Source organism: Phasianus colchicus, chromosome 1 (assembly GCF_987193195.1).
Source record: "Phasianus colchicus chromosome 1, bPhaCol1.hap1.1, whole genome shotgun sequence".
Classification (NCBI taxonomy): Eukaryota; Metazoa; Chordata; class Aves; order Galliformes; family Phasianidae; genus Phasianus; species Phasianus colchicus.
The window spans coordinates 38,764,890-38,782,482 of NC_143436.1; the positions used below are offsets into that span (position 1 = coordinate 38,764,890).

At 41.8% G+C, this 17,593-nt stretch overlaps 2 protein-coding genes across 15 annotated transcripts in view; both read right to left on the reverse strand.

The window, feature by feature from the left end:
- Positions 1-2,644: 2,644 nt before the first annotated feature.
- On the reverse strand, positions 2,645-5,922 carry BBS10 (Bardet-Biedl syndrome 10). The gene is made up of 2 exons (XM_031589687.2): positions 5,647-5,922; positions 2,645-5,562 (listed from the first exon to the last, which is right to left on the reverse strand). Exons 1-2 carry the CDS (start codon positions 5,820-5,822, stop codon positions 3,699-3,701), a joined length of 2,040 nt encoding a protein of 679 aa, XP_031445547.2. The 5' UTR covers positions 5,823-5,922; the 3' UTR covers positions 2,645-3,698.
- A 4-nt stretch (positions 5,923-5,926) lies between these two features.
- The window catches only part of OSBPL8 (oxysterol binding protein like 8), an 81,418-nt gene continuing 69,751 nt past the window's right edge, over positions 5,927-17,593 (reverse strand). For all 14 annotated transcript variants that reach the window (XM_090139053.1, XM_031589678.2, XM_031589676.2 and 11 more), the window contains 11 exons: positions 17,175-17,273; positions 16,589-16,685; positions 16,122-16,220; positions 14,790-14,887; positions 13,410-13,499; positions 12,748-12,884; positions 12,294-12,479; positions 11,005-11,092; positions 10,499-10,601; positions 9,995-10,100; positions 5,927-9,726 (listed from right to left, as the gene is read on the reverse strand). In XM_090139053.1, the coding sequence (XP_089995179.1) occupies positions 9,591-9,726; positions 9,995-10,100; positions 10,499-10,601; positions 11,005-11,092; positions 12,294-12,479; positions 12,748-12,884; positions 13,410-13,499; positions 14,790-14,887; positions 16,122-16,220; positions 16,589-16,685; positions 17,175-17,273 (1,239 nt within the window). In that variant the 3' untranslated portion in view covers positions 5,927-9,590. The remainder of the gene's footprint in view (positions 9,727-9,994; positions 10,101-10,498; positions 10,602-11,004; positions 11,093-12,293; positions 12,480-12,747; positions 12,885-13,409; positions 13,500-14,789; positions 14,888-16,121; positions 16,221-16,588; positions 16,686-17,174; positions 17,274-17,593) is intronic.

Consider the following 17,593-nt stretch of genomic DNA (forward strand, 5'->3'; position numbering starts at 1 on the left):
TCTTTTCCTGCATACCCAGAGAAATCCCTGCCAGGTGTTCACTCTGCATTTACATTTCACGGTAGGATTTGATCAGATGCTTGCTCTGGAAAATGGAGACACCCACTGAAAGTAGGTCATAATAGTTCCGAAAAGGAAGATCGCAGTGCTAAATTGTTTTACTGGAAATCCAAAACACGACCAGGTGAGAAATTCTGTTCTGTAAAACAACGCATTCTGCAAATACTTTAAGTGGAAATATTATCCCTTACAGTGAGTTCTGCTGTTGGTGGCTTAGAACGCAGCCGCACAGGAAGCAGTATTTCTGACGTGCCCTTAATCCCGCACTGAATCAAAGCTTCAGCGTAACAGTGCTTTTATCTGTTCATGATAAATAAACTGTCTGCTGAACCAGCGGTTTCTGTAGGAAAACTATTTGCTGCTCTTTTTGCCAAAAGTGTTTTTAAACAGAGGGCAGCGCTTACCTCCTGCCTTCCTGTCTATTGCAGGCATAAGCACTGCTTCTGAAGTCTCATCCTTCCCTGAATCACATCATAAAGAAGAAGCTGTTATGCATTAACTGTATTACATACTTACTTTTATCATTTTTGGGTTGGGAATGCAAACATTACAATTCTTATTCCTGAAAGCAATTATTGGTTTGATGTTCCCACAGGGAAGCAATCTGTATCATCTCAGATCCAAGCGGCTATTTCTAGCTTCATTCACAGGATACAAATGCTGCCTCACAAAACGCTACCGCAAAAATTTAATTGTGTTAATTGCAGCCAACACATTTCCAAAGCTGCTGTTTACAAATTTTGACGTTAGTGCTTGATTTGTTCAGTCTTAATAGTAATAGTGATATAAATGACATAGTAAGCAAAGTTCATGCTTGATACCCATTCTTAATGGTGGCAGAAATATTTACCTATTCCTTCGACATAAAGAAATTAAACTGCAAACATCTCTTTGCTTTAATAGTTTCTAGCTTGAGATGTAAAAGAACCCTGAAGAAAAAAGAGATATGAGGAGACACATTAACCTAAATACTAATAGAAATTTACCAATTAAAAAAAAAAATAGGAAGTTTCTATGGTTAATAGCAGATCTGCTATACGACAAAAAGCAAATCTAGTAGGGTGAAGTGAATACAGTTCTATCTCAGTCACAGAGATGCATGCGTGTGAAGAATATAATCTTCCTTAATCTCCTCATGTGGTACCATTAATCACCCACCTGTGGGCTCTGGAAGACTGTTACAAAGATAACAACAGAAACAATAGCAAGTTAGCACAATACAATAAATGCCACATTGACATTTGGTACTGTTTTAAGTTAACCTCAGAGCTTTCGGCTTAAAGGCAACAAAAAATACACCTTTGTAGCTAACCTATTTAGGCATATTCAACATGTTAAAACATAGGAACAGATGAATGCAGCTGATGGCTTATGACATCACTAAGCCACCCAAATGGGAACTTTCACTGGGGTTCCTCAGTGGGAGCAGGGATGGAGGAATGCTGCTGGAATGCAGGTGGTCATGGTGCAGTCCCACAAGCCTGTCTCTGTCAGAAGCACAGGAACTGCCACCCGCAGAAGTGTGCTGAGACTCCACCACCGCCCAGAGCACCAAATGATGGATGGCATCATCAGGTGAACTGCTTGCCTCCATTCTCAAGAGCTACTGCTGTGTGGATCTGGTGTTACTGTGCATTATTTCTCTCTGTGCTTGCTTGTATTTCAAGACCTTCCAGTTTGTGTGGAGACAAATCCACACTCAAGAACAAACAAAAAAACTCTCTGGGACATACTACCAGAGATAAAACCCACAAGGTTGATAGACCTTAGTGCACTTCTGGACATACTGCTTCTTGTGGCTTTGAAACACCAATTTCCCAACCCACAGAATCACAGAATGGCCAGAGTTGGAAGGGACCTCAAGGATCATGAATCTCCAACTCCCCTGCCACATGCAGGCCTCCAACCTCCACATTGAATACTAGGCCAGGCTGCCCAGGGCCCCATCCAGTCTGGTCTTGAACACCTCCAGGGATGGGGCATCCACAACCTCTCTGGGGACCCAGGGGCCCCTTGGGTCTTGACATTTGTCCTTGCCACAGCATCAAGAAATCAGTCTTAAAATCATCTCCAAGTCAGCTGTCAAAGACTGAATTACGTTTACAGAAAGCTCTGAAATTTGGGATAGTTACATGAAGAATTGCAGTGAAGGAGGAGGTACCAAGAAGCAGTGAGAGGTGCCAAGGCTGAGCAGGCTGCCTTGGGAAAGGGTTGGCTCCAGGAGGGATCCCGCTCTTCTGCTTTTCCCCCTGGAGCATCTCTCACACCGGGCTCAGACCCCAAGGCTGGAAACCAAACAGCCACGTGCCAAACATGTACCCACCACAGCAAAGACACGATTCCTGACATTCTCTGAGGAAAAAGAATGCCATTTTGGGAACTCTCTAGAAAAACTGGGGAAACTGTGGTTCAAAAGTAGGAATGGATCATTCACAAAGTAGAAAACAGCAGGGAAGTCAATGAAATACAGCACTCAACTCAAAGAGCCGTCAGACTCGAGAGCTGGGTCAGGTGCCAGATGAAAGAATTGTTAAAAAAAAAAAAAAAGTTTTATGTAATTTTCACTTTCAAGTTCTTCTTTGTATTTCTGATATTAAAAAAAGAAAATTGTATCTCATCAAATTTATGAAGTTTCTGATTCTCAGTTACAAGGCTGACACAGTTTAAATATATGACAACAATCATATACTGAAATACTTCTGCCTCAACCTTGTTCAAGAAATTGCAGTAAAGGTGGAACTGTGCAGATGTACTAATGGTATAAAATAATGCCAGCAAGCAGCTCTCAACACTAGGCCTGTCTGAGCAGGGAGCTCTGTGGGCTCAGCTGGTGGGTAGGTTTAGTCCACCCACTCTTCTGCACATATCAGAAATGATTCTACTAGAACAAATTACTGTCCCCTGTTCTTCCTTAAATAAATCTCTTTAGTGAACGTGGAGGTGCTCCCTCAGCAGGATGGGGTAGAAATTGGGAACACCATGGGGCGATAGGGAGGGAGCCTGCTCATTAATTACTGCCACGTACAAAACAGACTTGGCTTGAGGAAGATTAATTTAATTTATTGCCAATTAATAACAAAGTAGGACAGTGAAAACAATAACAACAAAAAACCAACAAACTGATGACACCTTCAGCCCACTTTCCATTTTCACTCAGCTTCAGCCTCAGTTCTACTGTTTCCTCCCTGCAAGCAGTGCAGGGGATCAGGGAAGCAGGGCTGCAGTCAGTCCAGGCCACTCCCAGGCTGCAGCTCTCCAAGCTCTGCTCCAGCACAGCCCCTAATGCAGGGCCCACCCTTCAGGAGCACACTGTTCCAGCACACGTCCCCATGAGTGGCAGCTCCCCCAGCCCTCCTGTCCCACCATGGGCCCCTCTCCACAGGCTGCAGCCGGCCCAGGGTGCTTCCGCAGGGATGTATCCACAGGCTGTGCCTCCTTCAGGCCTCATCCTGCTGCACTGCAGGGAGGTAGATCTACCCAGATCCCAACTGTCAGCCTCTTTCTTCCTCTACTTCTAAGAAGCACCTTAGGTCTGTGGATCTAAAAAGAGATCTTTCAGCCTCCAGCACTGAAATTTGAAACCACTTGAAAAGAAGATGCAGGGAAACGCATTATCAAAAACATTTTTATTTACAATTTCAGAAATCATCATCCGAATCATTATCCTCAATTTTCTGCAGTGGCCGCTTAACACCAATGATTAAATCAATATTGAGAAGCTCTGTAACACAATGAAGTACTGAAGTTACCAGCTGGTATTTGCAATAAACTGACTCCAAGCCTTTCTCATTCACAGGCAGGGGCTGATTCTTCCTGAGTGCTTCTGTAGTTTCAAGATAAAACTTGGTAAAGCCGTTCCGTTCCGTTCCATATAAGGCCTTTGGAATACTTAACAAAGCATCAGCAACTACATTAGATATGACAGTAACAGCTGACTGCTGAACCTGCTTTGCATACTGCCGAATATAATAATGTAACAGGATTTCAAAGTAACCTCCTACAGGCAGAACTGATCCTGCTTCTAGGATGGAGCAGGGACAACTCTGTGTAACACCACAGCCAGCCTTCTCTGGGCCTTTATCGACACCTAGGTGCTCACACAGGGTAGCGGTGCTGACTAAAGCAGTGCTGTAATTCCTGTGACTGCACACTGCTGGGTGCTTTCGGTGGCTTTCGTTTATCCCATCTGCACGCTCACACACTTTGTGTGTCCCTGCCGAGTCAGTCCCATCGGTGCAGACGTTCAGCTCCTTGCTTTGTGGGCCAGGAGCTGAGGCCGGTGACATACAATCAGGATGTTCGCTTTCCTGCAAAGCAAGATCTGAACTTTGTGCTCTTGTTTCATCCCTGCAGCCTCCCAACTGATGCTCAGAAACCTGACTGCTGCCACAAGCAATACTTTCTGTCACGACCTGCGTTTCAGTAGCTGGAGAATACCTGCTCACAACACCTGAGGCACCATTCTGGCTCTCAGCTCTGCACTCCTGACCCACCTCTCTGAAGAGCTGCAGCAGCATGGTGAAGGCCCCGTGCAGAGCGGCAGCATGCTGCTCGTTAACGGCATCGACGGGAGCGCACAGAACCAGGCAGTGGGGCTGGAAGGCGCCCGCGCTGCTGAAGCCAATGTGCGCGTAGCGCTGGGAGCCCAGCAGCAGGGGCTGGCAGAAGGTCACCACTGCAGCCTCTGCGATCTCCCTCTGCACGCTATCACCGGCAGGGTCATAGGGCGAGATTCCTGTGATTTCAGAGATAAGGGCCACTTCTTCCGACGACAAACACTCCACCACGGACACGCCGTGTAATTTCGCGTAGTAGATAACCTCCTCGTGCTGCTTCACGCCGGACAGCAGCAGCCTCACGCCGCTGCTCCGCAGGCGCTCCATCACGGCCTCCGTTCTCCCGCCGCACCAGCGCAGCGCGGCCCGGTGCTGCCGCTCGGAGAGCACCGCGCACTCCACGCCGGGCGCCGCGAGCACGGGCCGCAGGCAGCGGGTGACCAGCACGGCGCGCAGCCGGCCGCCGGCCGGACAGTAGGCGGCGAAGTCCCTGCGGAGCAGGACGCCGGGCAGGACCCTGGAGCGGGCGAGGGGCAGCCCGGCGGCGGCGGCGTGCAGCTGCGCGAAGCGGTCGCAGAGGAGGCGCAGGGCGGGCGGGCGGCGGGCCCCGCAGCGGGCGCACAGCTCGCAGCCCAGCAGCGCCACGGCGCGCCGCTCGCCCGGCCCCAGCCTGCCCCGCAGATAAGCCTCCAGCAGCGCCTCCAGCGCCGCCGCCTCCAGCTCCGCCCCCGGCCCGCCCGCGGGGAAGGCGCTGCGGAGGTGCGGCCGCAGGCCCCGCGCCACGGCGCGCTCCAGCACCCGCCGCTCGAAGGCCGGCAGCGCCCGCGCCGCCCGCCGCGAGGGGCCGTCGCGCATCGCGCCCAGCACGGCGGCCAGCAGCAGCACGAACGTCTTGGCGCCGTCCCCCGTCGCGCTTCGGTGGCGGCAGGCGCAGGCCGCCATCGTCCTGCGGGCACACGGAGCGTTAGGCGCCGCCCCGCCCGCCCGGCCCCCCCCACCGCACCTCGGCCCGGCCCTCCCGCCGCCGTACCTGGCCGTGGGCGGCTGCAGGCTGAGCGCCTCCAGCATGCGCAGCCCGTCCCGCGTCAGCAGCGCCCGGCCGTCGGGCCGCACCAGCAGCGCCCGCCCGCCCCGCGGCCCCAGCGCGCCGCGCACCGCGCCCGCCAGCGCCGCCGCCTCCTGCTGCAGCCCGGGCCGCGCCGCCATGGCAACCGCCCGCTGAGGGGAGAGGGCGCGTGCGTCGTGAGGCGAGGCCGAGCGGCGAGAGCCCGCCTCCCTGCCCGCCCTCCCCCAAGAAATGCTGTCAAGGCTGTATTTTCCGTTTTTTATTTGTAACCGGAGGGTCGGACGCAGCAGGGGAGCTAGTTTCAAACACGCAAGCCTTCAGGAAAGGGCGGGTGTTACATATGGCACAAACTTGACGAACCGTGTCTGGGAACAGCAAGAAACCCCTCGGGAAGGCACTGTTTACAAAGCTTCCATCCGCTCAGTTTTCAGCGACTGGAGGGTACCCTTAAAAACCAATAAAACTTACAGATGTACAGAAGAACCCCTGTTATCCGTTATTTACATATACAGCGGTGAAGTAACAGCCTCTTAAGAAAACACACTACACATCGAACCCAGAGTCTGCTCCATAAACACCAGTCTGGCAAAAAAAAAAAAAAAAATTAAAAAACCCATAAAAAATAAAGGAAATCCCAAAGGCACAGGAGGGTGGCAAACAAAGAGGAAAGAAAGAGAAAACACCATTTGGAAGGAAGACCTATAAGACAATTTCTTGACAAGGTTAAACTGGGGGGGAAAGCAGGCTTTGCCCTCAGCAAGCAATGCCTTGTCTTTAAAAGACATCCACCTGTGAAATGCACGACATCTGCTGCTGAAACAGTGCCCTGTGACATCTCACATTTGCTCTTTTAACCTAGGTCACGGGCACCTAGCTAGGCAATCTGTACCTAATGGCAAATTAAAGGCTTAGAGTGCATTTGAAAACAAAACAATAAAACCACGTGGCAACAATTTCTGACGGTATTTCCTGTACAAGAAAAAACAACCACCCCCTCGAGATCTTTAAAACAAATGTGAAAACAAAGAAGTGCTGTTTAATCATAAAAACTGGGAAGCTGCAGCTCTCACACATCTGCAAGCTGTACAGCCCGTTCCGTAACTCACACAGAGCTCAGCATTACATACTTCATATTCAAGATCAGCCACACGTCGTGGGTAAGCAGACAATTGTGATGCGCCACGGAAAAGCCCTCACACACCAGGCCCCGGGCAGCTGTACTGCAAGTATCAAGCAAGAAACGATGCCGTCCTGTTCGCACTGGGGAACATCATCCAGCAAAATGCTGGACTCTGATGTACTTTCTAGAAATTTAAGAAATCCAGTCGTTCTATCAAGCAGAATCTGCAGTTTTACTTTTTAAAAGTTTCATCACATATCCTTTACTTTCCTGGACCACGACTAAGACCACTTTTACAACAGAAGTAACCTCTAAAAATAAGTTGAAAAGAAACATAAGCATAGGCATTTTGGCTCACTCCATTCAACTCTGACTTGCCTTGAGCTGAACCTGAATTTCAGATATGGAACATTTGTTTAGTCTGATGTTGCCCGACACTGTGCTGCCAGCCAGATAGCTGGGTCAAATCCATGAACAGTGAATGTAAAAATACATCCAGTCTGTGTTAGTGACTGATCTTAAATAGAAGGATTAAAATCAAAATAAAAGAGCAGAAGGACATTTCCATTTACAAGGCAGATAAAAAGCTTGTAACTGTCAGTCAAGAGTTTTCAGCACCACAAATTTAGCAGAGCTATTTTAGGGGATTAAAGTTATTGCTCAAATTCTGATTTTATTTTTACCTCACTCACTTCCTTTTATATTACTCCCACACATGGAGTATGCATAGGAACCTGTAATGGATCGTTATGACAGATGAAGCTTTGACATTTGAGCACTGTAACAAATGGCCCAATTCCATGCCGAGTAGATTAAATTAATACTATAGTATTCTGCTTTTTTTAAGTCATTTTATATATGGCAAACAACTTCAGTTTCTGTTACAGACTTAACTTAGGGACGCAAAACCTAATGGTAAGGAACTTCCTATATTCTCAAATTCCTCCTCATCAGTTGTAGACAAATAGAGTCCACATTCCAAAAACTGATTCCAGAACAAGCTATGCTAGTACAAAGCTGTAAGAAATAAGCTGAAGTGACTGCTTAAGCAATGAACTTTCACACAGCTGAGATCCAAAGAAGGGGTAAGATGAAATAGAAAGTGAAGTGCTGTGAAGATGTCAGCCACGGGAACAAATGAACTTGACTAAGTAAATAGAATTTTCACCAAATGCTGAACAAGACTGATGCAGAACAAAATGTGAGATCACTTGAAGAGTTATTGAGGCTGCCCAAGGCCATGGCAGCTCTAAACTTTCCATTTGATTTCTGAGAGGACCCACTGAAAACAAACTTGGCTATACTTTGTGTCTCCCGTCTTCCTGCTGTCTTATCTGGGTTGCTGAAAGTAGCTTTACAACACTACGGCTACTTTTTGACTTGATACATGTACATGGAAAGGCTTGATTGCCAGAAGGAATTCACCAGATAAACATTGGTACCACTTTTTCAGCTGAAATTCTGTATGTTCTGTACATGCATGCTGTTCTTCCAACAAAATGCTACAAACCTGGTTTTAACTTGAAATTTAAAGTTCACATAAATTGGTATGGCTGCAGATAATGAATAGGTGCACTGAATATTCAGTTAGGTAGTATATATACACCATGAATGTAACAAACAGCATTTCACTATCGTTTGTTCTTATTTTTGTTTTGATAGCCATCCCACCATTTTTGAAGCCATTTCCCTTGTAAACACGCATTCTCATTTGCAGATGATCTGCTGACTGGCCAAATTATGTTCCACACAGTTTCTCCTTTGGAAAGCTCAACTCATGCTATATACTAAGTGTAACTTTTTCATCTTCACATTTTGTTTCTGAAATAAGAAAGAGTCCTGGCATCGGTAGTCTGCCTTCTTACTGAGACGCAGTCATACTCCAATATAAATTCAGGACTTTCAGATTTATCAAGACTTAAAAAACAAACCCTAAAACCTCAGCATTTGCAGTTCATGAGTGTGAGTGTACAAACACAGTACTTTTCCAGGTGCTGCGCTATTAAAAACGTGCTCTGTACAGTAGATGCAGGAATGTTTTTGTGAAAAACCTCAAGTTTTAAAACTATAAAATAATTTTTTTTAAAAAAAAAGATTGGCTTATAAGCCACTGCAGTAATTCAGGACAAAAACTGTCACACCTCCAAAACAAATCAGGGACATAAATTGCAGAATTCCCAGAGACTTCAGCTTTGTACTTGCCAGTTCCTAACAGTCATGACCTTTGTATAATAATGTATTAATTTGACCTTAAATAAAAGTTCACATCCAAACACCCAACACCATTTAAAAAAAAACAAAAAACAAAAAACAAAAATAAACAAAAACAAAAACAAAAACAAATTGGTAAGCCTGGTTGCTTTAAAAGTTACTTTGTTACAAAAATTGTAAGTTTAAATGTAACAAAGTCTGCTTGTTTATTACACTACCAAAACAGGAATCAGGTTCAACCTACAGTGCCTGACCTCTGAATTTCGAATTTATCTATTCTGTGGTGAAGATTCATCAGTACAGCGTGTGACGTAATATAAAACACAAGGCTGATGCTGTATGTCTGAGACAGAGGCACACACCAGGAGCAAGAGTGTACTGGCACTTACACGATTCTTACTTCAACTGGGTAGACGGGAGGATGATTCTGAACCACGGACTCTGAGGCAAAAAATTCTGCAAGTTGTTGCTACAAGGCTCTTTTAGATAATATTGCATCATTTAAAGTCCAACTTAAAATATGGTCCCCGGTAAGAGTTTGATCATTCCAGTTCAGAAAGGCTCTTGTTCACACTTCCTATTTGAACAAGAAATTGATAATAAGCTGTAGCAGAACCAAGAGTAAAATGAAGATATAGTGCTTCAGCTGCAAAAACTGGTTGTCCACAGGTGGGGAATTAGAAGTGACTCGATTTCGTAGAGCCATTATGTCCCTGTAAGACACAGAATAATCTCTCATAAATCACCATTCAGACAATCTGACATTTCTAGTTTGTTGGGGCTCCCCACAGAACACAAGCTTTGAGGAAAATTATGTAATATTGATAAGTAATTAACACTTAGAAGGATAGTTGACCTAATTTTCCCAGTTCTTCAAAGACATCATGGCATTAAAAGGAGAAAGATATACACAAGCCTCCAAAACAGCCAGGCAATCAGTATTCTCTTAGTCATTTTAGACCATTTTATATTTAGTACTACCTCTTAATGTCTTCTTGTGTTTCCTTTATAGATTCAATGGCACTCTGCAGTTCACCAAGGTCTGCCCCCTTTTTCCTTATTCTTGTATTATGCTTCATAAGTTGCGCTACAAAAATAGAAAAGATGGGTGTAATTCACAGAAGGAAGTCCCTAATCCAAAATGGAACAAAGTAGTAAAGACAAGCTTGCAAAACCAAGGAGGAAGTTTTCTAAGTGAGTTTCTATTGAAAACTAAAGTTTTACTACAAAGTTACTGCAGCACAGAAGGAAAGCAAGTTAAGCTTTAAGAGTATCTTAAAATTCTCAAGGTATTGTTTAATTTTTGCAGACAGTCTCAACAACAAAAATCTGTTTCCACATACTCAATAGAGACACCAGAACATGCTTCATACTGAAGTGCTATCTAAAATATGTCTTACTTTGTAATGAAAACATTTTGAAATTTTGAAAGAATTCTGCTTAAGTAAATTTCTTAGGTTTGAATGTAAACATATCTTCTCCTACCTTCACTTCCAGAGGAATCCTGATTATCAGGCTCAGGGGATGAGAAACCACACTCCCCTTTTTTCTGGCTGGTTGTTTTTCGCTTGATTTTTGGAACGCTAACCTACAATTGAAAACCATATGAATTACTTCCACAGCACCAGAACTGTAGCAAAGCAGCACATACTGTCAGTAACAGTTAAAAGCATAATATCTCACAGAATTCCAAATCAAGATTTTTGACATAAAAGCAATCCAAAGTTTGTGCACCTTCCCATTTAAGGGAGAACTGTGTTAAACTGCTGAACTCAAGTTGGCATTATTTTATATTCTCAGTCAATTAAGTCATCTCTACCGCCCAGGATGCATCACAGAAGTGAAAGACCATGGACTGGGTAATCTACATTTTCACAAGGTACCAATGGTATTCTTTAACCCTCCCCATGCTTTGAGGACCTTCATACACATAACACAATAAACATGAATCCCTGCAGCTTGCTGCACCTTTAAACAAAACTAGAACATACCATTGGTGTCCGATGCCGAACTTTTGTTTGGATTGTGCCATCTTTTTCAAACTGAATCATATCATTCAAAGGGTCCCATGGCCTGGTACTAAACAAAATGAACACAAATGATTAATATCATAGAATTTAAATAACATTTTATTGCTCAGAAACTATTCCGTATGTACAGGCTAACAATCTTTCTCCCTGTGTAGAAGTCAGACACTGAAAAAGTGATCCAAATGTCCACCTGTAGCCTGAAAAGCCGTGAGATCCAGTTGCCTCAGAACTACTTTCATTCCAAAGTGGCTGATGGTAACCTGCAATGGTTTCAAGAGGCAGTAATGAGCAACATACAAATTGCTTGTTCAGATTTTTGAGTGTTTTTCCAAATACAAATTGACATAAAATGAAAAATATCAAGCAAAAGACATAGCTCATTAGAGAATGGTAAGTTGCCAAAGGTAAAGACAGACATTCCCATGAAGCACAGCCTATCCATGACAGAAATCTCAAGTCAGTTGCATGAAGATCATTATTAATCATTAATTAAAGATCATTAAAGCACAGCTTTAATGAGTGCAGATTAAGCATGGATTTTCTTTCATTCTTCTTGTGTCTTTTTAAAAACATTTGCAGCTGTTTTGGATGTTGTGAACATAAACCTGCATTTACATCTGAGCTTAACGTGGCTTGATTTAAATGCTATCTAAGGCAACTGGATAAGAACAAGTCTTCCCTTTCCCAAAGGTCTCTCAAAACTACAATCCAGGTATCTAATTTAGACACCTTAACAAATGCTGCAGTTCACTGAATGCATTTTTCACAGTAGCATAAAATATTCTGCTCTTCATGCAGACCACGTGGTGAGGTGGCCTCACATTCATAAAAAGAATCAATAATTCCTTCCAATGACAACTGACACCACAGACTGCTTTCTAACATACAGTAACACTTCTGTGGCACACACTCAAATCATAAAACTTCATGGACACAAAATACAATGCATTCCAATCTGTGGAAGCTATAACCAGAAATAGGAAAAAAAAAAAAAACAAAGTCCATTGAAATAAGTCCTTGAAACATAGTTACCTGCTGTAGTAATCCCTGCCTTTTTAAAATTACATATAGTCACCTGCTATACCAATTCAGCTACAAAATTACACATTTTGGTTAAAACACATGAATTGGAGTATCAAGTAGCATTGCAAACTTCACCAGTTTGAACTCAGCTTTTGCTCTCGAAAGCACAGCAGGAGGCTCAGAGCCACTTCAACAAGCATTTTCGTTATAAGCATTCCAGCACTCACTCGGCGTATCTGTAGTGCCATTCTCCCGTGACTGAATCCTGATCGAACAGCTTGCACGTCCACTCTTCACCCTTAAGTTTCCTCTCTTTGGCACTCTTTCTCTGAGCTTCCTCCAGAACATATTTCTCTTGAGTAGCTTCTGTTTGGTCTTTATTATTTATTGCTTTAGTCACTTGTTGCCAAAGCCTGACAAACAAGCAATATCAAGAGTTAACAATCTGGTTACAAAAATAATTGAGAACATTTCTCTAATTATAGGCTTAGTAGAGGTCGTAAGGCTTCTAAGTAGTGAGCCTGTATTGAACAGCACTACTTTCTTGCTATACAGGTCAGTATCAGCAAACACAGGAAGTAACAAAACCATCAGCTACTGGCTGGCTAATATCGTAATTTGAAGAAGATAACAAGTTCTATTTTGTCAGAATAATTATACGTGCTTCTAAAGAGCACTTACTTCTCTGACTCAAAGTCATCTTGCTCTTCAAACTTCACAGTGTATCTAGGTAATCTACGCTGCTTGATATCAGAAGTTGGGTTCCAGAACGTCTCCGAAACATCGGTCTTCTTGTCCCTAATAGTAACTTCACTGTCCTGTAACATACATAATTTAGTGATCCTAACTGTAATAACCACACAGAGTGCAAAAAATAATGCGAACTGAAAGAGTACTATTTTTATAAAAAAAAATATTTCAGATTTGCAGACAAGAGTAATTGCATATACTAATTTCAAAATTCAATTTCTGCATTCTGTGCTGGTTCTAACTCAGAGTAGAGAGGAAATGGGACCATTGCTGTCAAACAACGGTGCCAGCATCATCAGAACTCAAACAAATGTAAGTGTTTCATCCTGGTGCCTCAACAATTCCTCCAAGTATTAATATGTATAGTAGAACATTTTACAAAGCTAACAGTATTCTTATCAGGAACTACTCAAACATACTCAACAGTAACAGTACGTTGACTCTAAAGTTATTCTTGAGGACTGTTTAACTACAAAAGGACACTTCACCAAAGGTGGCATTCACTCAACTCATGTTCTTTATGAGCCTTTTTTGTAACTAGGTGCTATTTCCATCTCTTTTAACTCAGAATTTACTCAATACTCATTACTTACCCAGTGGCCCTCCAAAATAGCCAGAACTTCTTTGCCAAGCTTAATTTTCCCTGATATTTGATTAACACTGTCATTGTTACCTAAAAATGGCTGCAAAATAAAAAGAAATGCTTTCATATTTATTTTAATAACAAAAAATATTTGCACATATGTTGAGTGTTATGAAATAAAATGCATTTATGAAATTCAATGTAAACAGCCCTGAATGCTTTCAATATTACAACTTCTGCCTAATAATGCCATAACTAAATTGTTCTCTGTATTTTCTCAAAAGCTTTGCTGATCAAAATTATTAGGATTGGCTAAGAAATCTGACGAGGGCAAATAACGTAAAAACATGATGATATGCAAGTTATATGACGATATCTTGACAGAAATTGCCATTCGCTATTACTAATCTCACCACTTTGCCAAGGACTCTGTTAATAGAGATTAACTCTTGCAAAAACAACAAGAAAAATGACAGCAAGAAATTTTCTTCAGCCTTTTTGATAGTCTACACATGTATCCCATGAGTTGAAGAGGCGAAAGTTCAATTGATATAGCTTCCTAACTTTTAATTTCCCCCTACAATCTTAGTTTCTCTCCACATGCACGCTTTTCCCTAATGACTGTTTAGCTTTAAATCAGTTTGTCTCAAAAACAGCAGGAACATTTTCAGAAGAGCCAGCCAATTATACATAATTGAGAAACCTTTGTTTAGTCTTTACATCTGGTGAGTGTTTCTATAGCAAAGACAGCTGCAAAAGATAGTACACATAACTGCTCATAATGCTGGACATTAAACTGATCTGAATGTTAGCTAAAAGCCTTCTGTTACCTTTGTTTGACGTGCCATGAACAACTTAATTTTCATGCAGGATAGAAGAGGGGAGCCTGAGTTTGAGTTCTTCTTCAAGAAGTTTAAAAAGACACTCAAAAGTTTTCAGAGAATGAAAAATCTCCATGGGATATATATACTCTCAGCAAGATAGAAAATACTTGAGTTGCTGATTAGATCACTAATCCCTGTTCTTGCACACTTTCTCAAACACATACAGATGCCACTGTTGGAAATGAGACAGATTGTTGCTTCCTCTTGTTACCTCTCCAGCTAAGTTGTTTGTAAGATTCACACAACTGGCAATATGCAAGCACTACAATGGAAGCATCCTTATAAGCAGAGATTAAGACAGAGCTGTAAGTTTTGGTCAAGAATTTTGGACCCAGAAGAAAACATTAAATAAAAAAGGAATTGTATTGTCCCATGTTTCTTTCCTCTTCCTTTTTTTTTTTTTTTCCCTCTCATCACCAATTGCTAGATTGTATCTATGGTATGATAATATACACATTTTAATATTAGAATGCTCATTCTCATGTCCACTCATAGCATTTACTAACCTTTAGTTTGAATTCAATGGTTGCACTGTAGCCAGTTTTTTCACAGGTAATGTTGACCGTTCCCCCAAGCTCTAAGGTCATTGTGCCATAAAGAATTCCTGCAAGGAAGAGCCAACATGAGAATTTATAACTGGACTAGACAAAAAAACCCTCTTTTGTCCCCGTTCCCGGAGTAAACATATCTGTGCCAGAGAACAAAAAGAAAGCAATAGCTCTGCTTATTTTCCTTTCACATGACCTTTCCTAACCATGAGTGTGATCTTTCTGCCCAATAAGATAACCCAAACAGAAAGAAAAACATCCAAATGAATTACTTAAGCAGGAAATATGATCTATCAATAGGAAAACAACTTCACTCAAACAGATACAGTAGGCACAGTAAAGACAATTGTACAACCAATACATGACAACACTGATCACCTCTCCAAAGATTTTTGGAACAAAAAGGTTGGCAACTTGTAATATATTTCCCACAATCAGTCTTTCCCCTGCAATCCAGCATTTGAAACACTGTGTATTTTACACATAATGGATGTCTGTGGAAATATGTTTTCCAGCATGTACATTTTCCTTCCCTGCATATTCTTCCTCCTTTCTCTCACTGTATCAGTATCACTAGTCATTCCAGCTCTTGTTCCTGTTTGTTTTGTATGTATGTATACATGTTAGGTACTTATTACTTGTTAAGCATTATTTCTGTCACCAAAGTCATATAAAGGTAACATAAAATCTGACAATATTAAAAATATCCACCCACCGAAAAAAAGGAAAGAAGAGCCTACCAAACTCATGTCAAGTTATATAATTCTGCTAACTCATCTACTATGCATCTGTGTCTTACACTTGTTGACTACAAGAGTTCTGAAATAGAATTTTGGCAGAAAATATGGAGGCAAAAATCCCAGCAATGCTGCAATGTATTTTGTAAAACTACCAGCCCTTCAGAAAGGAACTACTGACTATTTTCCCTGTAGTGAAACTAAAGAAAAAAAGTCATGATTTACACCCAAACTACATGAGATGCAGAGACTACACTATTATATTTCCAATAGGAAAATACTGGAGATGCTCCAAAGTATTCTCCAGAAAGGAAAGCAACTCAAACAATAAATTACCGTCATGTAATGATAGATAGCTGTATAAACACTTTTAATATTTATGAAAAAAAAAATCTTCTGCTGTGCCAAAGCCAGATGATTACTTAAATAATACTTCTTATCTTGGTAAAGTATATGGGAGCCTAGAACCTCCAATGCTGCCTGCGTTCAAAGAAATTTACTCAGATGACAAACTTAAATTCAACAACAGTATATTTAGAATAATGAACTCTACCTTTACAGTGAGCATATGGCATAGTCATTACATAATCTTCTCCTCTATTTAGGAATGTTAGCCGTCCTTCTCCATCTAGTATGGCAGATAATGAATTCCCTGAAATTCAAACACAGAGAAACACACTTCACACCCTGCAAGACAACAGTCAGTGTTTCCAAATAACCAAAAAACAGAATTAAGATTATCATATTTGGCACTGAAATCTATCCTGCCTAGTGAAGCCACTATAATCACAGCATCTCCAAACAAAAATTAAAGTGTACTGTAAAAGAGAAATTAAAATGTGAAGACCAGCAGTAAAAACTTTGTCAGGCAAGTATAATATAATGATCCAAACCCTGATTCTTCTAAAAGCCTTTTTTCATCATCAAAACACAGCCCACTTGCACTGATTTTACACTCCTCAATAAAAGCACAGCCAAAAAAATACCCAACCCCCTCTTAGCTCCCAAAATATTACTTACCATAGAATTTTGATTTGGCCAGAATGCTACCACTAAGGCAAAAACCGTCCTTGCGGTTGCTAACATAGAAGGCAGATATTGGGGGATGATGGGATACCTATTGAAAAAACATGCAACGTATTACAAACCTTGATCTAATAAAGACAATGCAAAACTCATGTTACACAGAACAGAATACAATTAATATATGAGATCATAGAATCATAGAATATCCCTTGTTAGAAGGAACCCGCTGAGATCTAGTCCAGCTCCTGGCTCCACAAAGGACCACCCAAAATTCAAACTATGTCTGACAGCCTTGTCCAAACACAACCTTAATCTTCAGAGATAAAGATCAAGCAAACATTTTCACTGAATTACAAGAGTTAAGAAAACAAGTTTATCTGACTTTTACTAGAGGAAGACAGAACAAAAACACTGAAACACCTTTGTCTTTCTAAGAATATATCTAAGTTAGAGTTTTTAGAATACTACACATACATACAAATACATTTTCTAGCGTTGCCATATTGTTTAACTAGCACACACAAAAAAACCCAGCACATTTATTTTTCTTAAAAATATTCATGCTGGTTATGGCAGCTACCTGTTCTGCAATGTAAAAAGTCTTGCTGTTCGTCCTTGGATGGATCCACATGCAGCGGAAAGTCTCACCAAGTATAGGATTGTACGGCTTTTTTAGTCCCTGAATAGAAACAAAACAGACAGTAACCATGTAGTGCATGTAGAGAACTCACAGAATATTTTATCAGTCTGTCACTGAAAGACAGAGAAAGAAAAAAGAAGAAAGCAAGCATAACGCATATGCTAAAGCACAGTGCCTTGATTTCATCATTTCAATATTATGCTCAAGAAGCAGTAAATAGTGTCATCTTTAAACATTATTTCCCATCAAGCTGTTTATAAAGAATATTGAGTTTAAAGCAAATTGAAGTAGTGGAAATTTTACTCCTCCAAATACATAATGCTATCACTGAAGAACAGTAAACAAAGTTATTGCTCAAC

Bases quoted from the DNA above. Each gene is read 5' to 3' on its own strand.
- BBS10 (XM_031589687.2), bottom strand. From the start codon at position 5,822: ATGGCGGCGCGGCCCGGGCTGCAGCAGGAGGCGGCGGCGCTGGCGGGC. The intron at 5,563-5,646 runs GTACGGCGGCGG...GTGTGCCCGCAG, and splicing joins CTGCAGCCGCCCACGGCCAG to GACGATGGCGGCCTGCGCCT.